The sequence below is a fragment of the Oncorhynchus keta genome, chromosome 13, assembly GCF_023373465.1.
Source record: "Oncorhynchus keta strain PuntledgeMale-10-30-2019 chromosome 13, Oket_V2, whole genome shotgun sequence".
NCBI classification, from domain to species: domain Eukaryota; kingdom Metazoa; phylum Chordata; class Actinopteri; order Salmoniformes; family Salmonidae; genus Oncorhynchus; species Oncorhynchus keta.
In genome coordinates this window covers 49,676,346-49,701,696 of record NC_068433.1, presented here as the reverse complement: position 1 = coordinate 49,701,696, position 25,351 = coordinate 49,676,346, and the positions used below count along the sequence as shown (strand labels likewise).

At 43.6% G+C, this 25,351-nt stretch overlaps 1 protein-coding gene across 44 annotated transcripts in view; it reads left to right on the top strand.

The window, feature by feature from the left end:
- LOC118370752 (membrane-associated guanylate kinase, WW and PDZ domain-containing protein 2-like) overlaps positions 1–25,351 on the top strand; it is a 168,557-nt gene that overhangs the window by 12,842 nt on the left and 130,364 nt on the right. For all 44 annotated transcript variants that reach the window (XM_052460563.1, XM_052460555.1, XM_052460541.1 and 41 more), the window contains exon 2: positions 14,267–16,210. In XM_052460563.1, coding sequence (XP_052316523.1) covers positions 15,913–16,210 — 298 coding nt within the window. In that variant the 5' untranslated portion in view covers positions 14,267–15,912. The remainder of the gene's footprint in view (positions 1–14,266; positions 16,211–25,351) is intronic.

The window sequence follows — 25,351 nt, the reverse complement described above, 5'->3', positions numbered from 1 at the left end:
AACAATTTAAAGGCAATGCTACCAAATACTAATTGAGTGTATGGACATTTCTGACCCACTGGGAATGTGATCAAAGAAATAAAAGCTGAAATAAATCATTCTCTCTACTATTATTCTGACTTTTCACATTCTTAAATGTCAGGAATTTATGAAAAACGGAGTTTAAATGTTTTTGGCTAAGGTGTATGTAAACATCCAACTTCAACTGTAAGGATTCAGACTTTCTGTAATGATACTAGAAATTGAGCTCAACTGCATCCTCTTTCCATTAATCATCCTTGAGACGTTTCTACAACTGGTTTTGGAGTCCCCCTGTGCTAAATCCAGTTGATTGGATATTATTTGGAAAAGCACACATGTAAGGTCCCACAGCTGACAGTAAAAATGAAACCATGAGACAAGAGGATGATGAATGGAAACAGGATGCAGCTGAGCTCAATTTCGAGTCTCATAACAAAATGTCTGAATACATATATTGTATTTCAGTTAATAAAAAAAAAAGAAGCTTAAATGTCTAAAAACCTGTTATTGCTTTGTCATTATGCTGAATTTTAACATAACAAAAGTTAAGGGGTGTGAATGCTTTCCGAATGCACTGTATAACACTCTTAAGGAATTGTCCTGGACGCAAATGTTTTCCAAAATGCTATACCCAAATGCCACTGTAATTCAAGAAGCACCCGTGAACGACTGCTCTCTAGTGCGTTGTCGGTGTGTGTCCCTGGGCGTCCGTGAACGACTGCTCTCTAGTGCGTTGTCGGTGTGTGTCCCTGGGCGTCCGTGAACGACTGCTCTCTAGTGCGTTGTCGGTGTGTGTCCCTGGGCGTCCGTGAACGACTGCTCTCTAGTGCGTTGTCGGTGTGTGTCCCTGGGCGTCCGTGAACGACTGCTCTCTAGTGCGTTGTCGGTGTGTGTCCCTGGGCGTCCGTGAACGACTGCTCTCTAGTGCGTTGTCGGTGTGTGTCCCTGGGCGTCCGTGAACGACTGCTCTCTAGTGCGTTGTCGGTGTGTGTCCCTGGGCGTCCGTGAACGACTGCTCTCTAGTGCGTTGTCGGTGTGTGTCCCTGGGCGTCCGTGAACGACTGCTCTCTAGTGCGTTGTCGGTGTGTGTCCCTGGGCGTCCGTGAACGACTGCTCTCTAGTGCGTTGTCGGTGTGTGTCCCTGGGCGTCCGTGAACGACTGCTCTCTAGTGCGTTGTCGGTGTGTGTCCCTGGGCGTCCGTGAACGACTGCTCTCTAGTGCGTTGTCGGTGTGTGTCCCTGGGCGTCCGTGAACGACTGCTCTCTAGTGCGTTGTCGGTGTGTGTCCCTGGGCGTCCGTGAACGACTGCTCTCTAGTGCGTTGTCGGTGTGTGTCCCTGGGCGTCCGTGAACGACTGCTCTCTAGTGCGTTGTCGGTGTGTGTCCCTGGGCGTCCGTGAACGACTGCTCTCTAGTGCGTTGTCGGTGTGTGTCCCTGGGCGTCCGTGAACGACTGCTCTCTAGTGCGTTGTCGGTGTGTGTCCCTGGGCGTCCGTGAACGACTGCTCTCTAGTGCGTTGTCGGTGTGTGTCCCTGGGCGTCCGTGAACGACTGCTCTCTAGTGCGTTGTCGGTGGTGTGTGTCCTGGGCGGTGTGTGTCCGTGAACGACTGCTCTCTAGTGCGTTGTCGGTGTGTGTCCCTGGGCGTCCGTGAACGACTGCTCTCTAGTGCGTTGTCGGTGTGTGTCCCTGGGCGTCCGTGAACGACTGCTCTCTAGCTCTCTAGTGCGTTGTCGACGTTGTCGGTGTGTGTCCCTGGGCGTCCGTGAACGACTGCTCTCTAGTGCGTTGTCGGTGTGTGTCCCTGGGCGTCCGTGAACGACTGCTCTCTAGTGCGTTGTCGGTGTGTGTCCCTGGGCGTCCGTGAACGACTGCTCTCTAGTGCGTTGTCGGTGTGTGTCCCTGGGCGTCCGTGAACGACTGCTCTCTAGTGCGTTGTCGGTGTGTGTCCCTGGGCGTCCGTGAACGACTGCTCTCTAGTGCGTTGTCGGTGTGTGTGCGTTGTCGGTGTGTGTCCCTGGGCGTCCGTGAACGACTGCTCTCTAGTGCGTTGTCGGTGTGTGTCCCTGGGCGTCCGTGCACGACTGCTCTCTAGTGCGTTGTCGGTGTGTGTCCCTGGGCGTCCGTGAACGACTGCTCTCTAGTGCGTTGTCGGTGTGTGTCCCTGGGCGTCCGTGCACGTGCACATATGCATTGACCTTCACTTTGATCTTAGCAAATTCTTCACATGAACTCCTCCAAAGCCCATGGGCTGTGATGCTGATTTGGAATGGGCCACACACACTGATCTGATAGCAGTGCAGTCCTTAATGATGAAATATAGCCAATAAGAAAATTGACAGGAGATTATGGAAACGCAGAGAGAGACGAAAGAGAAATCTTAATTTATTTTGTTGGTCAAATATTTGGGGAAGCTTGGCTTCCCGTGGCATCCATGAATACACGTCCCTGATAGAACATAGGACGTATCATTGACCCTGTCCCCAAGGGCATGACAAGGGTTGGCACAGATAACAGATGCCATTTACCCATTGACACCCATAAACATTTAAAATGCACTTTCCCTGACAGCGTTCTCTCGAAATAGGCCACTTCAAATAGGTCTGTAATAAGCCAAGCACAGTTCTATCATTCCCCGACACATTTGTCCCCTTTCATTTACAAAATGACAGCATGAGCTGTTTATCCTACCCTGTCCGTGTCTAATCTGTGTAAATGTCTTGACCAAACCCCCTGTTCTTCCATAGTAAGCTAAATATGATGTGGCTTCCCATGGTTCTGATTTCTCTCTCTCTCTGTGTGTGTGTGTGTGTGTGTGTGTGTGTGTGTGTGTGTGTGTGTGTGTGTGTGTGTGTGTGTGTGTGTGTGTGTGTGTGTGTGTGTGTGTGTGTGTGTGTGTGTGTGTGTGTGTGTGTGCGTGCGTGTATTTACCAGGCTAGCGCTGCACATCATTACAGTGCAATATGTAAATGATCTTCCTCTGTCGCTCTGTCCTGCGTCTCTTCATTGTCGTGATTACATTCTTCCTGTTATTCAATAGAAAATGCAGAGACAACAAAACAGCACTTTCCTAATGATATATCCAACCATCTAATGAAGCCCATAGGGGGAGGGCTGCTCATGTCTATTCTCCCTGTTCAGCCTCTCACACACAGCACCATAGAGGAAAACACACCCACTGGTTGAATCAATGTTGTTTCTATGTCATTTCAGTGAAAAAAATCTATGCGATGACATTGAATCAATATGGAAAACTGATTGGATTTGCAAAAGGTCATCAACATAAGGTCATTTAGTCTTTTTTTAGCCAACGTTTAACCTAAATCCAATGGCATGGTGAAATGTTTTGTTGATTTCAAGTTGAAATCACATTAGTTGACAACTGAACCAAATGTAAATCAAAACTAGAGGTTGAACTGATGTCTGTGCCCAGTGGGTAATCTCTATGAGCACTAAACTTACACACTACACATCCATCAACAAATAATAGATGTTAGTCTACTCAGTACTGCTGACAGTATGTGTGGTTAGTATAACAGTCAACAGCTGTAATCTCACACGACTCCCTCGTTCTTGGTGTGTGATGTGTGTCTCCATCATAATCTCCATCCTCTCTGTTCAGCATGTGTGTCTCCATCATAATCTCCATCCTCTCTGTTCAGCATGTGTGTCTTTCATTTGGGTCTCCATCATAATCTCCTCTGCTGTTGGTCTCCACATAATCTCCAGGCTGGTTATCCTCTCTGTTCAGCATGGGATGCATGTGTGTCTCCATCATAATCTCCATCCTCTCTGGCGTTGTTGTCTCCATCATAATCTCCATTCTGTTCAGGGGTCTCCATCATTTACCTGTTCAGCATGTGTGTCTCCATCTATTATCCTCTCTGAGTTGTTTTCCATCCTCTCTGTTGATGTGTGTCTCCATCATAATCTCCATCCTCTCTGTTCAGATGTGTGGGAATCAAGTGGAGCAGTTCTTCCACTGGTTATTGGGAGCGGGCGTTGTGTGATGTCTTTGAGGAAAGGGGGGAGCATTAGTCGTGGCGCTTTGAGGGCTATCGTTCTCCGAGCAGAAAGCAATCTGTCAGCATGGTATTAGGGAAGGATATTTCTCCCACAGCAGAGATCGGAGCGCACTGGGTATGCCTACATGAAAAAACAGTCACAGCAAATGGAGGGAAAGAGAGGGGGGGGGAGAGACAGAATGACAGAGGAAGAGAGCTATACAGAGATGCTTATTCAGTCAGTCTCTAGCTTGCAGCAATCCAGCCTGGCCTCAAAGACAAGGAATCATGTCATTTTCAAAACACTGTCTTATCTCCTGTAGTGAATGTAGAATCAAAGCGCTGACAAGATGTTACTATTGAGCTGAATGTCTGTCTCTCTTCCAGTGCCAGGTTGGCACTTTTAACTAGGCATTAGTGCCCGGCCAGCCTCAGACCACACTGTGTCTCTGAGGTAAGCCTACTGCCCTGGGGTACTCTGATAAGAGATTGGGTCTGCTGCATTCAGACCCATAATTCCGTGTTTTATTTCCCCAAACAATTTGTCTCTCCTTTGAGGAAATGTCCCCAAAGGTTCACACTGCAGCATTGTCTATGGTCAGCTCAGGTGACCGGATCTAGAAAGTGTACTGACCCTATAAATAGTTTGTTAGGAGTGGTCCTATAGTTTCATTACTTGCGGGCCATTACAGTCCATTCCAGACGTAGGATCTTAATTTGACCACCCTGTTGCGCGAGAGGATTAAAAAGGCTTATGAAGTTTGTCATTTCCATTAGATTTTTCCTTATGAAAAATGTATCAACCCCTACATACTGTAAATGTCCATTAATTATAATCCACATAATAATTCAGGTTTACTGTTGCTGCAGGATGATTTTCCTGCTGTAGAAAACTTGTTCAAATTAAGATCCTACATCTGTAACTCACCCCAGTAATAGACTCCCCAAATGGAAATATGATTTGTGTTAGTGAATTTTGACATTTCCACAGTGAAAATGCAATACTTGTATATTGATGAATAGTCTGGATATTCGTCTTTAATAACCTAGTGAGTTTATGAACATTTTGAGGTGGCCATTTTATTCCTCAGCTTCGTTTCTGAGTTTATAGAGAGTGATAAAAGTTTCAGAGGAGAGGGCGAAGTCGGGACAGACTGACAGTCCTGACGCCATCACCTTACCTGTCACCCTGAATGATGCAAACCTCCCTGACGCCATCATCTTACCTGTCACCCTGAATGATGCAAACCTCCCTGACGCCATCACCTTACCTGTCACCCTGAATGATGCAAACCTCCCTGACGCCATCACCTTACCTGTCGCCCTGAATGACGCCATCTTCCCGTCTCCCATCCTGTGAGCTCATTGGAAGACATGAAGTGTGTTTTGGCTATGTGGCGAGAGGAGAGGAGGGTATCTGAGCCCTCACATCGGCCCGTCCAGATAAGAAAGCCGATGGGAGGAAGGAGAAGGGACTAAAGTAATGACTGTCCATGTCACCCCTCTCTCTTTCCTCCTCCCCCTTTTTATCCCTCCATCCCATTCCCCTGCCTGCAGATAACATGGAAAGTCATCCTCAAACTTGCTCGCTTGTGGCCACCGGCACGGTATCGACCACTTTCCTATGTCCTTGTCCCACATTTGTTTGCTTAGTTTTATCTGGCCCTGTAAAGAAAGTTTCATCTTTACCTTATTGTCTGAGCGGAATCTTAAGTGGTTGACATCAGTGGCTCAGACAACGCTAGAGGCCTTTAGAGCTAATTCAGTCTGAAAGCTGATGGTATGATTTGACCTGAATGTAAACGAGCAGTCTGCCTTCCTGAGCTGCCAGTTATGCTTTAGGTGTGCTGTAGCGTAGCAACCCATGTCACATATCTCTTCAGTGAAATACTTGAAATGGACCCAAGGTGTACCCCATATTTTCATCCTATTCAAACACAGAAGCACTTCCCTTCGTTGTTAGACATGCCTCCCAATTTCTTTGGGAGCTTTTAAGGAGCTAGAGAGATCTGATAAGCACCTCCTCTTATACCAGCACTCAAGCGTTCCTGCTCTGGGCTACCCACAACCCCCTGGTGCCTGTCTAAATCAACATCATTTTATGAATATAAACTCACAACTACTGAACACACACACTCCAGTGTGTCTCGCAGCTTTTATATGGATCTGTACGTTTTCTGCCTTACACTGAAAAAGCCTTTGATCTTCCAATACCGCTATGATACATATTAGTAGTGATGACAGGCGGATGATGTTCAGTATAAGTTCGTTGGAAGCCCAGGGCAGCTGCTCCTCTCTGAGTGTCTGGCGGTTAGGGCTGACGACGAGAGCCTGAAATCTTTCCTGGCGTCAGGGAATCTGTGATTATTCTTTACCTCTGGCCAGCCACATAAAACACATGGAGCGGTCACACATGCAGGACAGGATCAGTAAAATCACAAAGAATATCACACTGTCACCACCGGGTAGAAATGAGACGGTGACCCCCGACCTTGGCGAATGCCTTGCATTAAGCCTGGGAAGAAAACACTTCAATTTGCTCAACTTGCCATTTGCTCAACGTATCCCTTGGCCATTTGCTCAACGTATCCCTTGGCCATTTCCTCAACGTACCCCTTGGCCATTTGCTCAACGTATCCCTTGGTCATTTGCTCAACGTATCCCCCCATTTTGGCCATTTGCTCAACGTACCCCTTGGCCATTTGCTCAATGGCCATTTGCTCAACGTACCCCTTGGCCATTTGCTCAACGTACCCCTTGGCCATTTGCTCAACGTACCCCTTGGCCATTTGCTCAACGTACCCCTTGGCCATTTGCTCAACGTACCCCTTGGCCATTTGCTCAACGTACCCCTTGGCCATTTGCTCAACGTATCCCTTGGCCATTTGCTCAACGTATCCCTTGGCCATTTGCTCAACGTACCGCAAGGCAAACATTTTGACTATATTAGCCCACACAGCTACAAGAATGCTCTTTCATGCTAGGTTTAGGACCTCATATTGAAGCTTACAGAGACCCCAGCTGATGTAAAGAACAACCTTGCAATTATATATCGAAACCTCTAACACAATACATTCATTTGACTGGTTTTGGGACCTAACTTGCATAGCACTTTTCTATGTGGTTTCTTCCTTCACAGACTCCATGAAATGATAATTTCCTAATTATTTGGTCAAATTATACATTTTGTCTATGGTATCCTAGGAACAAGAGTGGCTCAACTTACCTGTTTGGCTCAACATTCCCCACTGTGCCCTACAGTGCAGTCAGTGACAAAAACATGGCTGGAACCTCAATGCAGGCTGGTGTTAAATGTTGTCATGAATCTTGCCCTGGAGGCAGCTCTGCAAAGTGGTCACTAGCTGGCACAGCCACAAAGTCATCAAATCTGATTTTGAACCTAACCTTAACCCTAACCTTAACCACACTGCTAACCCAATGCTTAACCATAACCTTGTATTTTCGTTTTCAAGATTTTTTACAATATAACCAATTTTGTCGTTGCGGCTGGCCCATCTAGCAGAAATCGCTCAGTTCTGCCTCCAGGGGAAGATTCATGACAATAAACGTCAACTTGCAATTTCAACACTGGAATAAGAGGGTCTCTACAGCAGGGGTCACTGTTGAACTAGAGCATTCCTTCTCAACTCCTCTCTCTCTGAGAGAATCTACCATAAACGAGGTTGGGAGAAGAAACGTGATTTAATATCTGGGTCATCTGAAACAATCTAATCCCGTCAGAGAAAATATTTATTGACCAGCAGTGAGCGACATGCACTGGTGCGAGCTGTTATAAATCACAACTCAGGGATGAATTATAGAGTTGTGGTGGAAAGCATGTCACCCCTGTCATAGCCCACATCACCTCTTCAAAAGACCTGTGGGAGGAAAGGGGGAAGCGGAAGGGAAAACCAGACCTGAGTCTCATTCATTAGAGAGGATCCGAAGAAGAAGAGGGAATCTTTAAAGAATAGGTTTGATGTTTGTCTGATTTTTGCTTCATGTAAAGTAGGAGAGTGAGAGTGTCTTATCTGTCTGATAGTTCTCTTAATCATTTCTCCCTCCAATAAGCTCATTATTAATGGCAAAACACACACCACTATGCTTAGTTTCATTGCTACCAACATTTGAAGTGTAATCCATATGTCTGGTTCATTTCAGTTTATCATGTCACTGGTTAAGTGCCTCAGCAAGGTACTAGACCAACACACACCTGTGTAAAGTATAGCACAATTAAACAATAATGGTACTGAATGGGAAGCATAGAAATAGCTAGATTTAAATAAGGTTCAAATAGAGGCCCTGTGTTTTGGAAATGATAGTCCTAAACACAGGGCCCTAGATATAGTGTATGACAGTGATGTAATACTGTACTGTGGGCCTAGAGAGTAGACCAATGGAAGCCTTTAGGCGGGCTAGGCTGTATGAGAGGAACACAGAGAGGAGGACTCTGGGAGATGTGACTGACATTCACCAGCAGCCAGACTGATGCCAGCTCAGCTCAGTCCATGGGATGTAAGTGAGAGCTCTGCCTTTGAACCAGATCCAGACAATGAGCACTACTGCCTGTGAAGTCCTATGAGCCGCCCTCTTAACCTCTCAACCTCCTTCCTTTTCAGCCCTCGGTAGACCTGGGTTCAAATAGTCAATTAAATATTTAAAATACTTTAGCTGTACTTGTTCGAACTTGCCTGACGCATTGGACCCACTTGTATAGTCCCAAACGTGCAAACTCCATCCATCTGGAACTCCAGAAGGGTTTAAGCAAACGCTCAAATATTATGTGAACCCAGTTCTAGTGTGGTCCTTCTGTGGCTCAGTTGGTAGAGCATGGCGCTTGTAATGCCAGGGTAGTGGGTTCGATTCCCGGGACCACCCATACGTAGAATGTATGCACACATGACTGTAAGTCGCTTTGGATAAAAGCGTCAGCTAAATGGCATATATTATTTACTTTCTCAGCCGGTCCCACCTTCCCTCTCATAGTGTGAGCTCGCTGACAATGCCAGCCGATGCTGTCACCGCCCCGCCCTGGGCTTGGCGCTAACTAACGACCTCGCAACAAGGATGCCCTTTGGATCATTCCCTGTCACCGTTGGTGAAGTGCTTTAATTCCTTGCCCTCTCCGCCTCTGCCACTGCACCACACGGCCCTGAACGGCATGATTAAAGACTGTCATCTGCCACTGCACCACACGGCCCTCAACGGCATGATTCAAGACGGTCTCTGCCACTGCACCACACGGCCCTCAACGGCATGATTCAAGACTGTCATTTGCCTGTGCCTCATCACAGGGTTATGCCAGGTCGAGATGAAACACCCACAGCCAACAGCTGAAGGTGGCTGCTGTAACAGTGCTAATACTCCCATGTCTTTACAGCTGATAGAGGCGATGGGGAAATGTCAGGGTTAGAAGTTGCAGGCTTTACCTATGAGTCATGGATCACAGAGCGCCACAGAGAGATCCTATGTTGAAACTGTGTAATAAGGCTAACCTACATGCATTCTTCTAAAGGCCAAAATAAGAGGTTGCCTTGCTTCAGATATGACCTTTGACACTGTTCATGTAGCGTTGTTGTGTTTATCTTCAGCAGCAGCTTTGGGTGGTAATAATATCAGTGAAAGGAGGATGGTCGGTGAGATGTCAGAAGAGCAGAAAGGTGTCACAGTTTGATCTGTCTCTACGTGTTTGTCAGACATGCTTTGTGACATGATGTTAAAGCCAGTTCCTGGTTCAGTCCATCAAACCGTAGGCGTGGCGTTGATTGTGCAATAATGACAGTGTTCTGCATTGATGGAGGAGGGGCCCTGGGACGTCAGTCCATGACAGATTACACCGTATGACTGGAACTTTCCCTCTCATCACACCATAGAATCAGCAGAGGACTACACTAGATACAGCAGTGGGAGGCTCTGTTTTCAGGTGACCTGACCCGTGTGTGTAACTAAGAGTGGTTAAAAGCCTGGAGTGTTGGGAGAGGGAAGGGGAACTTATCTCTGAGCCGATAGGGAGGAGACACTTGTCCTCATTTATGTCCTGAAGCAGTGTGTGCTTCTCACTGGGACTCTCCAGAGTGACTGCCCCTCCCTATTGCTACGCTGTGATTCCGCCTCAATCACTCGCTGTAAAAGCCCTAAATATATCCTCCAGTCACCGCTAGCCCAGCGCTGGGGAATGAGGGAAGAGGAGAAGAGGGGTGGAGGGAGGGAGGTCGTCTGCCGTTCATTGTTTTAAAGAGGAGCAGCTTGTTAGAGCTGGTAGACTGATTCAGGTCCTTACCATACAACAAGTAGTGGTGTTTCTCATTCACACACTGAGTACCGTGAGACAACTAAAAAATACATGGTAGTGTGGCAAGGGACTCCACTGAAGGAACAAAAGAGTTTATGAAGACCAGAGCTTCGTACATGAAGCAGTCTCCAGTACATAATGTGGAACTCCTCAATGAGTTCCTTTTTGGAGTCTGTGGAAATCAATCAAAACAGTGTTCTACTAGCTAGTTCCCCCCCATTGAAATGTATGAATAATACAACTCTGAGATGTTCTGTTATCTGAGAACATTGTGAGGCGATGGTGTATCGACTGATTCATTGGTGAACTGAACATTGCAGCTCAGTTTGTCAGGCCTCTTCCATTTCTCCCTCAGTAAACAGTAATACAGTCAGTGACATGTCCTTGACACATTTCAAACACAAGGACTGGCTAATAGTCAACATGGTGAGAGAATTGAATCTCCTTCCCCTTCTCTTTCACAGCCATTCTGTGCCCGAGGAAAACCAGAGGATGCCGGCAGCTGTATCGGTTCGGCCACCCTACTTCTCTTGGCATATTCAATTCCTTTGGGCGGGCATAAGAGAGAGAAAACCCTTTATTAGGCAACTAGCTAGGTCGAACAGATGGTGGCGCAAAAAAAACACGTCAAATGAAGCAAACGCAGGATCGCAGACTAGTTGATTATCTCCTTGCCCTGCCGACGGCCTGGAACAATCAGGCCCCATTCAATTACTCCACCGCTTTTTATATTGAGAGATGAAAACTCAAGCTGCCAAATCACCGTCAACAAGACTTACACACTTCATTGCGGCGACAATGAGCATCACTGTAAGGGATGGCACAAAGCGGCCATTGTTCTCTCCAATCACACCTCTCTCTTTATGCTGTGTAGCGACACAATTGGAGCCATCAGCCTACATTGCTTTATTCCTGGACCGACTTTAATTGCCTTGAAATTACCCCTGTCATAATCATTACATCACGTAGCAGCGTAGCAATACAGAGGTCCTGGAGGCAGCATCACCGTTAGAGCCAATTGGCAGCTCCCATCTGGAGCAGTGCAATATGGAAGAGTGGACAGTTCCCACAGCAGTCCTTCACAGCTCCAAAGCCCATTGTGCCAACTCCCATACCAATATCACACCTGCTGTCCCTCCCACTGTGAACCACTCAGTCGACGAAACAGAGCGATGGGTATGTGCTTAAAAAGTTCCTGAAGATACTGCAAGGGCTATAATGTTTTCACATTCTGATATGGCTAATGCACAATCTTTCACACTAAAACATTAGCATACATGATTATCTATCCTGCTCTGCCTTTCTAAGGTCTTCAAAAGCCAACTTAACACACAGATTTATCGACCATTTCGAATCGCATCGTACCTTCTCCGCTATGCAATCCGGTTTCAGAGCACCTCAGGGTGCACCTCAGCCACACTCAAGGTCCTAAACGATATCATAACCGCCATCGATAAGACACATTACTGTGCAGCCGTATTTATCGACCTGGCCAAGGCTTTTGAATGTCAATCACCACATTCTTATCGGCAGACTCTATAGCCTTGGTTTCTCAAATGATTGCCTCGCCTGATTCACCAACTACTTCTCCGATAGAGTTCAGTGTGTCAAATCGGAGGGCCTGTTGTCTGGACCTCTGGCAGTCTCTATGGGGGTGCCACAGTGTTCAATTCTCGGGCCGACTCTCTTCTCTGTATACATCAATGATGTCGCTCTTGCGGCTGGTGATTCTCTGATCCACCTCTACGCAGACGACACCATTCTGTATACCTCTGGCACTTCTTTGGACACTGTGTTAAGTAACCTCCAGACGAGCTTCAATGCCATACTACTCTCCTTCCATGGCCTCCAACTGCTCTTAAATGCAAGTAAAACTAAATACATGCTCTTCAACCGATCGCTGCCCGCACCTGCCCTCCCGTCCAGCATCACTACTCTGGACGGTTCTGACTTAGAACATGTGGACAACTACAAATACCTGGGTGTCTGGTTAGACTGTAAACTCTCCTTCCAGACTCACATTAAGCATCTCCAATCCAAAATTAAATCTAGAATCGGCTTCCTATTTCACAAAACAAAGCATCCTTCACTCATGCTGCCAAACATACCCTCGTAAACTGACCATCCTACCGATCCTCGACTTCGGCGATGTCATTTACAAAATAGCCTCCAACACTCTACTCAACAAACTGGATGCAGCAGTCTATCAGTGCCATCCGTTTTGTCACCAAAGCCCCATATACTACCCACCACTGCGACCTGTATGCTCTCGTTGACTGGCCCTCGCTTTATACTCGTCGCCAAACCTACTGGCTTCAGGTCATCTACAAGTCTCTGCTAGGTAAAACCCCGCCTTATCTCAGCTCACTGGTCACTATAGCAGCACCCACCCATAGCACGCGCTCCAGCAGGTATATCTCACTGGTTACCCCCAAAGCCAATTCTTCCTTTGGCTGCCTTTCCTTCCAGTTCTCTGCTGCCAATGATTGGAACGAACTGCAAAAATCACTCATATCTCCCTCCCTAGCTTTAAGCACCAGCTGTCAGAGCAGCTCACAGATTACTGCACCTGTATGTAGCCCATCTGTAAATAGCCCATCCAACTACCTCATCCACATACTGTATTTATTTATTTATTTATCTTGCTCCTTTGCACATACATATAAATATATACATACACATAAATATATACATATATATTCTGCACATCTACCATTACAGTGTTTAATTGCTATATTGTAATTACTTCGCCACCATGGCCTATTTATTGCCTTACCTCCCTTATCCTATGTCATTTGCACAAATTGTATATAGACTTTTTCTACTGTATTATTGACTGTGTTTGTTTTACTCCTCGTGTAACTCTGTGTTGTTGTATGTGTCGATCTGCTTTGCTTTATCTTGGCTATGTCACAGTTGCAAATGAGAACTTGTTCTCAACTAGTCAACCTGGTTAAATAAAGTTTAAATAAAAAAATTGTGTTTAAATCCACCAGTCCTGGATATGCCATAACAGAGCACACCCTACATGTCAACCTGACTCAGTTTAATCAGTCTGTTATTCTAGTCCCATTCATCTCACCCCTTGTGTAGACGATGGCCTGAACTCCTCCCCAGCACCAGTATTCTGCCACCCTCTGAGAATTCCTCTCCTGGGTCAAACACTTCTTCCACGGAATTCCAGCCTTCAAAAGACTCCTCTTTCTCAGTTTGACCGGAGTCAGTGGTACTCCCACCTCTGGAATGCAGAGGGCCGCTTCTCTGGTTGCTTGGGAGGAGTCTATATCCACTGGCCAGTGTTTCCATCACTTATCAAGGACACCAAAAGTGACTCTTAGAAAACATAATTATAAAGGAGTTAGAGAAAGCTGTAGAAATCAAATCTGTATCTAAATGAACGTTTCTGTGCTACAAGGTATATTCAACTACTGAGTAAAAATAACTAAAAGACCCTCGATAGGAAGGACATGATAATTATGACATAATAATTGGGATATTCTGAATGAAGACGGAGTGGCATACTGCGTTGGCCTACTTATCATCAGAGAGATTGAGCTGCTTTGAGGGAGAAAGTTCAAAGAGGATTGCCCACAGAGTTGAAGATACTACACTGCTTATAGAACTAAGAACTGTATGTCTCCTGGGAGAAGGTGGTTCCTAAATCAAATACTTACGTTCCTGTTTGAAGATGGATTATACTGGGAGAAATAATAACTTTTAAACTCATTTGGCTCCCTTTTAGATTCATTTTAGAGGAATGGGAATTTGCTTCATTTGAAGAAAATCTCATTGGAAAGCTGGGTAAAAAAAGAGCAATAAATATTTAATTGTCTTGTAATTGTCAGGATGTGGAGAGACAGGGAGATATGACTGCACTTTTGGGCAAATCTATTTAACCATACTAGACCACAGCATTTTAATTGTGCTCTTCTCCCTGTGTCTGTTACAGGCCATGTACACCATCCTCGGATTATCTCCCAATTCATCCAGATGAACACAGATTACACTTCGATCCACTTTCCTGTCATATTCACTGCACTCTACAATGGCCTTGGGATAGTCCTGTATAATCAGCATTATTTAATGACAGTTCATCTGTTCTCATACGGAGAGAAATAGAAACCGAGGGTGGCAGCAGTCTCACTTAAAGGCTTCTGATTGTCTTTCATTTGTCTTTTCCCTGCATCAATGCTCAGGGTAAACCAAATGAATTAATGCATTCAAGAAAAAGAGTATCACAGAGACCATAAGCGACGAGGATACATGTCCAGTGTTGGTGCATCAGATTCCAGTGCTTGGATTCAGATGTTAATGTCTGAATCCAGTATGTATAGAACTGTTTTCTGTCTTGCCAGATATCAACCCTAGCATATACAGTAACACTCAGGCCAAGGTGTGCTGTGAAGTGAGGTCTGGGCTGTGTGTGGTTATGTGACAGGGACTTGTAGGCTAGCATCCTGGACTGCAATCAGAGACTGTTTGCAGAAGTGTCACCTGACCATAATGCATGTTGACCTGGGGGAAACAAATAAGTAAACCAGTGAATGAAACTTTTACAAGCCAAGAACCTAAATAAACAGAGTGGAGCCCGGGGGGGAAATCTGCAACAACAGTATTGAATATTGTATAAAACTAACTTTGTACTGTACGGTAGCTGTGTAGCCTACCCATTAAATTGTAATATCAACTAAAAAAACTTCCTCATTCAAACATTTATGGCCATACTAGAGGACTAGTCCCATGTGAATAGTTGACATACAGTAGGAGTGTCTGACAGGAGGACCATTGTGCCACAATAAGTGTTTGCAATTACATTTTGTTTTATTCAAGCCAAATAAATAGGTATTTACATAACAACTAAGTTAGTGCCATTACAGTGCAGGTCAATGTTGTTACAGTATACAATATCAACTGTTCAACGTATACCAATGTAATTGCCATGAAATAAATACATACATATTGTGGAACTGAATAGCCTACAGTGATTTGTGTTGCTGTAGATATGGTCTTGAATACACAAGTAGGCTATATGTAAGTGTCGCAGCATAAAATAGGTTTCAACATCGAACACGAGAACAATGGGCATACAGAAAATATCCGTTTTTTTTAATGCCACCTTCACTATAGGCAACTCTGCATCCTACAACTGTGGAATTTCGGCAACAAAGTATCCATGTCTCTAAGAACTCTGAAAATGTGTCTGTGAGAGATGGAGGCGAGGCGCCTGCTTTCTGCTTCTTCCCAGGTCAGTCTGATCTGATGCGCGTGGCCATGCCAGTGGAAAATACCGTTAATTTTCTCTCCTTCATTTTTTCCTTTCTGCGGGAAGCTTCGGATTTGGGAGCCGTGCCTTCTCTCCTCCTACAGACATCACATCCGGGTCAGTTGGCTGCAACTGTGTGTATAGCGAGCTCAGTACAGCAACGCAGGCTGAGACAGCTGCTGTGTATCCTGTGCTGACATGGATACGACCACTGGCGTTTGTTGAAACTGTTCACCATAACATCAAGCTGGGAAGCTAAAACCAGGGACGCCCGCGGAAAGGACCGATAATTTCTTGCATGGGTGCCCTCGAGGGATAGCCACTATTCAGCCATGTCCAAAAGCCTGAAGAAGAAAAACCACTGGACCAACAAAGTCTACGAGAGTGTCCTTTGCAGGAATAAGGAAGGGGAGCTTGGGTTCGAGTTGAAGGGAGGCGCGGAGAATGGACAGTTCCCATATCTTGGGGAGGTTAGGCAAGGCAAGGTGGCCTGCCAGAGCGGCAGACTGTCCCAAGATGAACTACTCCTTGAGGTCAATGAAACGCCAGTGGCTGGACTAACCATCAGGGACGTACATGCAGTGGTCAGACACAGCAAAGACCCTGTCCGCCTTAAGTGTGTCAAACAAGGTGAGTGAACTGTCTGCACGACTCTGTTATGAACTCTTTTGTCTGCTGTTGATTACAAAAAAAGCTTTGATACGTATTTCTATTGTTCCCCCAAAAATATCGAAATAATGAATCTCGTAAGTTGAAAGAAGACGAGGCTAGGGAGCGCAAACTTTTATTTTTGCTTCCTGATCTATTGTGTTCAAAGGGCGGACGTGTAACAAAGTTACATTCAAATGATGGTTATTTTGTAGCGCAGCTCCTTGAATTTCTCTATTGTACAGTTCATGTTGCTAAGTAGCAGAATTGGTGTCATGACTGGAATGGGGGTGTGTGTTATGTTTGAGAAGGTGTAATCGGATTCATTTTGTATATCCCGGAGGCGGTCGGCAGCTATCGATGATCTTGTAAAATATGCTATATATTTTTAATGGTTTGTACATTTTCTGCATTGAGTCATGTTTTGGGATTTATGTCGTTGGCCTGGCTGTCAGACAGGGTGGAATGTTACTCTGGAATGTTATTGTCAGGCGTGTGGGTGTGGCATTTTGTTTCATGATTTAGTAATGTGAGTTCTGATGTTGGCACATTTAAATGTTATAATTTATTTTCAGGGACATAAATTCTACTAATTAAGTATCACATTTCTTGAATTAATTTAGCGGGAAAAGGTACTAAAGTTCGACTACGGTTGCATCAGGAATAAGAAATAAAATAATACATTTTTGTCATTTTTATGGATACAGTATTCAGTTATGCATTCCGCGAGTAATTGCTTCACGTGCTGATTGGGTTACATTAGATGCACATGTACCCATGCAGGCTCGCGCCTGAAGTCAGTAGAAGGCTTCAAGGTTTGGAAACATAGTGAAATTAAATATGTATCCCTTTATTGTTGTGAGATTCTTCAACTCAAGATGGTTAGTTTGGAGTTACAATATGTAGCCCATAGAAGACAACTTGTATTATGTGTAAACCATATCAGGAGATAAGGCTATTGAACAGTAACATTCATTGATTAGACGTGTATTGTTTTGGGCACCTTAAGGTCAACAGTCTTCTGGAAGGGACTCTTATAGAAAACATACATTGTCAGTATGCATGGAGAATATAGCCTATGGGAGTTCCTTGTGGGGAAAACCGGACTCATTGTGGTTGTAATAAAAGTGAAGGTGGCAGCTATGAATGTTTTTTTTTTTTTGTGGTGTTTTTAAAAATGTAATAATCACTTTCAACAAACATGAACACATGCATACAAAATGAAGTTTCACCTCCCACCTCATCCCAATCCCACTGCACCTGAGAACCGCAGGGATCAAATGAAATGAACATACAGTACATGGATAAAAAAAGAAACAAAAGAGGCTCAAAGCAACACATCACAAAGTGATTCAGCTGCAAGACGCCATTGGTTCAAAGTGTCTTCTTCAGCTCCATATAAATAACATGCTGCTATGAACCTTTCTACTGCATAGGCTATGGGGCTTTACTGAATATAGGCCTACGTTCTGATTGTGGGCGGCTTTAAATATATATAATATAACTCTTGCAGGAAAACCTATATTTGCATTCTACATAGTGACGATCCTATGCCCTTCCCTACAGACTTTTTTCTTCTCTGAGATATAACATGGGATGTTTTGCATTTCAGGCTGGGTGAGAGATCTCTAGTTTATCCTCTTTGGGGTAAAATAAATAAATAAGCGAAACCCTGTAAGGAGCTTTGGATCAATGTCTTTGGCTGTGTGCTTTGTGTGATTGGGAGGCCGTTCCACTTCATACCCAGGGGATTTTCTCAAATTAAAGATATATGAACCTAATTTTCACATTTCCTCTGTTAGACATGTCCCCATCGGATTGGTCAAGCTGTGGAAGTTCTGTCATGGCTTTGTTTGGATAACTTTAATAACTCTCTCTCGTTATAGTTGTTTATCAAGCAGCTTTTGCTTGTGCCAAAGTATTTATCTTTTAATTACAGACGTGGACATACTTTGATTGGACAGTAATATGCTCCCTTTTCAATTATCACATACTAACGAGTTTAATTCAATTGCTTTTGTATCTTTCAGTGAAGATTATTCAGATGGCTCAAATCTGTTCCATTTAGAAGCTCTTGGTATCTTTCAGTGAAGATGATTCAGATGGCTCAATCTGTTCCATTTAGAAGCTCTTGGTATCTTTCAGTGAAGATGATTCAGATGGCTCAAATCTGTTCCATTTAGAAACTCTTGGTATCTTTTAGTGAAGATGATTCAGATGGCTCAAATCTGTTCCATTTAGAAACTCTTGGTATCTTTCAGTGAAGATGATTCAGATGGCTCAAATCTGTTCCATTTAGAAGCTCTTGGTATCTTTCAGTGAAGATGATTCAGATGGCTCAAATCTGTTCCATTTAGATGCTCATTGTATCTTTTCAGGCCAAAGAGCTTTGGTATGCCAGAGAGACGGTGGGTGTCAGGTCTGATATGAAATTATATAGAGATTCCCTATGCAGAGTGGCAGGGAAGACAGTTTATCCCGACTGCTACTGTCTTGCCCATTCAGAATAGATTACACAGTAATATATACAGTAGAGGTCGACCGATTATGATTTTTCAACACCGATACTGATTATTGGAGGACCAAAAAGGCAGATACCGATTAATCTGACGTTTTTTTTAAATTTATTTTATTTTAAAAACATTTTTTTTTAATAATGACAATTACAACAATACTGAATGAACAATTATTTTAATATAATATAATAGATCAATGAATTCCATTTAGCCTCAAATAAATAATGAAATATGTTCACTTTGGTTTAAATAATGCAAAAACAAAGTGTTGGAGAAGAAAGTAAAAGTGCAATATGTGCTATGTAACAAATCTAACGTCTCAGTTCCTTGCTCAGAACATGAGAACATATGAAAGCTGGTGGTTCCTTTTAACGTGAGTCTTCAATATTCCCAGGTAAGAAGTTTTAGGTTGTAGTTATTATTGAAATTATAGGACTATTTCCCTCTATACCATTTGTATTTCATTAACCCTTGACTATTGGATGTTCTTATAGGCACGTTAGTATTGCCAGTGTAACAGTATAGCTTCCGTCCCTCTCCTCGCTCCTCCCTGGACTCGAACCAGGAACACAACGACAACAGCCACCCTCGAAGCAGTGTTACCCATGCAGAGCAAGGGAAACAACCACAGGCTCAGCGCGAGTGACGTTTGAAACGCTATTAGCGCGCGCTAACTAGCCAGCCATTTCACTTCGGTTACACCAGCCTCATCTCGGGAGTTGATAGGCTTGAAGTCATAAACAGCGCAATGCTTGACGCACAACAAAGAGCTGCTGGCAAAATGCACGAAAGTGCCGTGTGAATGAATGTTTACGCGCCTGATTCTGGCTACCACCACTCAGTCAGATACTTAGATACTTGTATGCTTGTATGCTCAGTCAGATTATATGCAACGCAGGACACGCTAGATAATATCTAGTAATATCATCAACCATGTGTAGTTAACTAGTGATTATGATTGATTGATTATTTTTTACAAGATAAGTTTAATGCTAGCTAGCAACTTACCTTGGCTTACTGCATTCGCATAACAGGCAGTCAGACTCCTTGTGGAGTGCAACGAGAGAGAGGCAGGTCATTATTGCGTTGGACTAGTTAACTGTAAGATTGGATCCCCTGAGCTGACAAGGGGAAAATCTGTCATTCTGCCCCTGAACGAGGCAGTTAACCCACCGTTCCTAGGCCGTCATTGAAAATAAGAATGTGTTCTTAACTGACTTGCCTAGTTAAATAAAGATGAAATAAAGGTGTAACAAAAAAAACAAAAAATCAAAAGAAATCGGTGTCCAAAAATACCTATTTCCGATTCTTATGAAAACTTGAAATCGGCCAGAATTAATCGACCATTCCGATTAATCGGTCGACCTCTAATATACAGCACAGTGGCACAAGTCTGATAGTGACCTTGAACGTTTTGATGCCACATGCCAGTCTTCTTATCAAGAGAACTGGGGACACTGCTGAACGTAGCCAAAGTGCTCATCATTCTCAGCCATGACAGTGTTACAACCAAAGATACATTTCTCCTATTTTAGCACAATAAACCAATGGCTTGCATGTCCTAGATAACCCAAGGACGCCAAAGCGTCACTCTCCCTCTTCTTCTACCTTCCAGTTGAAGGGCAGTATCGCTGACAAGTTTACACGCTTGATTTAAACTTCAATGGTTGATCAGGGTGTTTTAAATAATAGATCTCGTGTTGAACAGTGTGATGCTTCAATAAGGTCATAACTCGAACACATCCTCCCCCTCAGACTATTGCTTTACACATTCCTTCCTCCTTCATTGTGGTCTTTGATGCCATTAAATAGTTCTAGATCCTAGTTTAATAGGTTTACAGCCCTGCATCTCTGTTTTGCAGGTATGTGATTAGCCGTGCCGGAGCGCTCAATTTCCGTTGTGCTTTAACCCTTGTGTGGTGTTCATGTTTTTGTTATTCACCCAATGTGTGCGGGTCTGATGGACCCAAAACATTATTGGGTTTTTAAAACAATACAGCCATAACAATTTACCTAAAAATGTACGCATATCATTTACAAGCAATATACACAGCATACATGGTTAACATTTACCTCTGCTAGATCACATTTATCAAAGCGCTATTCATTTTTTAAAATAAAATTTTTTTTTAATTTTTTTTTTTAAAATCTATTATAATCAAGACATGGGATATATATATATATATATAGTTGAAGTCGGAAGTTTACATACACCTTAGCCAAATACATTTAAACTCAGTTTTTCACAATCCCTGACATTTAATCCTAGTAAACATTCCCTGTTTTAGGTCAGTTAGGATCACCACTTTATTTTAAGAATGTGAAATGTCAGAATAATAGTAGAGTGATTTATTTCAGCTTTTATTTCTTTCACCACATTCCCAGTGGGTCAGAAGTTTCCATACACTCAGTTAGTATTTGGTAGCATTGCCTTTAAATTGTTTAATTCGGGTCAAACGTTTTGGGTAGCCTTCCACAAGTCGGGTGAATTTTGGCCCATTTCTCCTGACAGAGCTGGTGTAACCGAGTCAGGTTTGTAGGCCTCCTTGCTAGCACTCGCTTTTTCAGTTCTGCCCACCAAATTTCTATAGGATTGAGGTCAGGGCTTTGTGATGGCCACTCCAATACCTTGACTTTGTTGTCCTTAAGCCATTTTGCCACAACTTTGTAAGTATACTTGGGGTCATTGTCCATTTGGAAGACCCATTTGCGACCAAGCTTTAACTTCCTGACTGATGTCCTGAGATGTTGCTTTAATATATCCACATCATTTTCCATCCTCATGATGCCATCTATTTTGTGAAGTGCACCAGTCCCTCCTGCAGCAAAGCACCCTCACAACATGAAGCTGCCACCCCCGTGCTTCACGGTTGGGATGGTGTTCTTCTGCTTGCAAGCCTCCCCCTTTTTACTCCAATCATAATGATGGTCATTATGGCCAAACCGTTCTGTTTTTGTTTCATCAAACCGGAGGACATTTCTCCAAAAAGTACAATCTTTGTCCCCATGTGCAGTTGTAAAACATAGTCTGGCTTTTTTATGGCGGTTTTGGAGCAATGGCTTCTTCCTTGCTGAGCGGCCTTTCAGGTTATGTTGAACCGGTTTCCTCCAGTATCTTCACAAGGTCCTTTGCTGTTGTTCTGGGATTGATTTGCACATTTCGCACCAAAGTACTTTCATCTCTAGGAGACAGAACGTGTCTTCTTCCTGAGCTTTATGACGGCTGTGTGGTCCCATGGTGTTTATACTTGCGTACTATTGTTTGTACAGATGAACGTGGTACCTTCAAGTGTTTGGAAATTGCTCCCAAGGATGAGCCAGACTTGTGGAGGTCTACAATTTTTTTCTGAGGTCTTGGCTGATTTATTTGGATTTTCCCATGATGTCAAGCAAAGAGGCACTGAGTTTGAAGGTAGGCCTTGAAATACATCCACAGGTACAACTCCAATTGACTCAAATTATATCAATTAGCCTATCAGAAGCTTCTAAAGCCATGACATCATTTTCTGGAATTGTGAAAGCTGTTTAAAGGCACAGTCAACTCTGTGTATGTAAACTTCTGACCCACTGGAATTGTGATACAGTGAATTATAAGTGAAATAATCTGTCTGTAAACAATTGTTGGGAAAATGACTTGTGTCGTGCACAAAGTAGATGTCCTAACCGACTTGCAAAACTATAGTTAGTTAACAAGACATTTGTGGAGTGGTTGAAAAACGAGTTGTAATGACTCCAACCTAAGTGTACGTGAACTTCCGACTTCAACTGTATATTGAACAAATATAAATGAAACAAGGTTTTCATCACTATTGATGTTAATTGCTTTGAACTGAACAAGTTGGAAGGACAAATTTTACATACAGTATTTTATGGAAATGATAAATGAGCCCCATTGAACACAAATTAAGGCCGCACTACAGAAAACATGAGGGACAGAGTTTCACTCTGTGTGTGTGTGTGTTGCAAATGTATTTCTTGCACTTGATGCATGTGTACTGTGTCTTCCTGTCCTTCTTGGGTCCCCACACATCGCAGCACTTCTTATTGCTACCCGCTTCCATCTGGAATGATGAAAACAATTAGTTCAGGAATTTTACAAACATTTCACTCACACACTCGCATGCATACACTACTGTTCAAATGTTTGGGTTCACATGTTTTAATGGAATACCTACATAGGAGTACAGAGGCCCATTATCATCAACCATCACTCCTGTGTTCCAAAGGCACGTTGTGTTAGCTAATCCAAGTTGATCATTTAAAAAAGTTAATTGATCATTAGAAACCCCTTTTGGAATTATGTTAGCACAGCTAAAAACTGTTGTTCTGATTAAAGAAGCAATACAACTGGCCTTCTTTAGACTAGTTGAGTATCTGAAGCATCAGCATTTGTGGGTTCGATTACAGGCTCAAAATGGCCAGAAACAAAGCACTTTCTTCAGTCTATTCTTGTTCTGAGAAATGAAGGGTATTCCATGTGAGAAATTGCCAAGAAACTGAAGATCTTGTACAACGCTGTGTACTGCTCCCTTCACAAAACAGCAAAAACTGGCCCAAACCACATCCCTTGGTTCTTCTCAGGGGCTCCTCCATCTGGCTTGCCCATATACACTTGCAAGTTCCACGCATATGATGAACCAGCATCACAGGCAGTCCAGATCTTGATTCCATATTTTGCGGGTTTAAACAGTATGTCCTGCCTGAAGGGGCAGCGCCCCCTAAATGACATAAGCTCTTCATCAACAGTAACGTTGGGCCCAGGGTTGTAAAACAGGAGAAGGCGGTCCACTCACTTGTCCCACACTGGCCTGATTGCATCTAGCTTATCTCTCTGCCGCCGAGCTGGTCTGGTGTCTCGCTTATCGAAGCGGATAATCCTGGAAATAATGTGGAAGTTTTCCAGAGACATTGTTGCACAGAAAAGTTCTCTGCCAGTTTCTGCATCCCACAGGGATTCTGTGGATTCCCCTTTGGATCTGAAAACACCAGCAAGGATAAGAACCCCAAAGTATGCATGTAAATGAGTTTAGTCCATCTCCTTCCATCTCTCCCTAAAAACACACCTTCCCTCCAAATGACTGCAGTCCAGAATGATTTCCTGGATGGTGTCTGGGATGAACAGTTGCAAAGAAGACTTTATGTCCTGAACATGAGTAACCGCCATCCTCGTTGGCCCCGATTACATCCTTATTACATTGGCTCATTCCTTGGGTAAGAAGACCATTTTTTGACATTTAATGTTGACATCCATATTTGTCCTCCTGCAGGCTGCTGATGAGCTAGTTGCTGACGGGCTAATCTTGAGGCTGGCTGACGGTCAATCTCATCCTCTGCTTCCAACTCGATGTCAGACTCCGAATTGACAGAGACATGATACTCATATTCTGAAAATTCTTCATCTTCCAAAATGGAAGACACTCCTTCCACACTAGCTTCTCTCTCTGAAAAAAATATTTCTAAGGCCCTCTGAGCAGAGATTATTTTTGCCATACTGATTGATTGTGGTAAGGAGCCTCACATGCAAAGCTATTTATTTGTTGTGCCCTCCACCAATTTGCACCTGGCTGGAGTAGAGTGTGGGGGAAAATAATGATTTTATTTTATTTATTTTTACAATGTATCGAAATAATGTATTGTAATAACATTGTGCAGGTTCCCGCAAGACATTGCGGGAAGGGTAAAGAGTGCGATAAAAGTGGGAGACAGACAGACAGGCAAGGAGACTGCATCTTTTACATATCTCATATGTATGTGTATATTCTGTACTCTATATCATCTACTGCATCTTTATGTAATACATGTATCACTAGCCACTTTAAACTATGCCACTTTGTTTACATACCCTAAATTACTCATCTCATATGTATATACTGTACTCTATACCATCTACTGCATCTTGCCTATGCCGTTCTGTACCATCACTCATTCATATATCTTTATGTACATATTCTTATCCCTTTACACTTGTGTGTATAAGGTAGTAGTTTTGGAATTGTTAGGTTAGATTACTCGTTGGTTATTACTGCATTGTCGGAACTAGAAGCACAAGCATTTTGCTACACTCGCATTAACATCTGCTAACCATGTGTATGTGACAAATACATTTGATTTGATTTGAGAATCTGAGGTCTTCATTGGTCCTCTAGGAGAGGATTAGATGAGATTGCCAGCAGCAATCAACTCTGTGGTCAGGATGTAATTAGAATATCTCAACTATAGCTGATTGGGACATTACCCAAGATAGGACCCAAGATAGGACAGTTACACCCTGAAATTGAATGGATAGACTCAGACAACTGCAGTCTAATGAATCTTCACTATGAGAAGGACACAAACGAGATATGACTGGCAGTCAGCAGAACCAGCTCTGTATTCTGGTATAGCCTCAGTCAGTGGACTGACACTAGTGGTGTACTCTTTTGTAAAGGTGATTGTATGTTTGTCACTAAACCCATCAACTCTTGATCTGTTTTCCAGAGACTAACCTGTGGTTCAGCAAACCAGTCTGCTTTCCCCTCACAGCCAGGCTCTGCTTCTCAGCCAGTCTTAGTCAGCGAGTGGGTACGGAAGTGGGACTGTATGGCACCATAGTGAGACACCAGTTTAT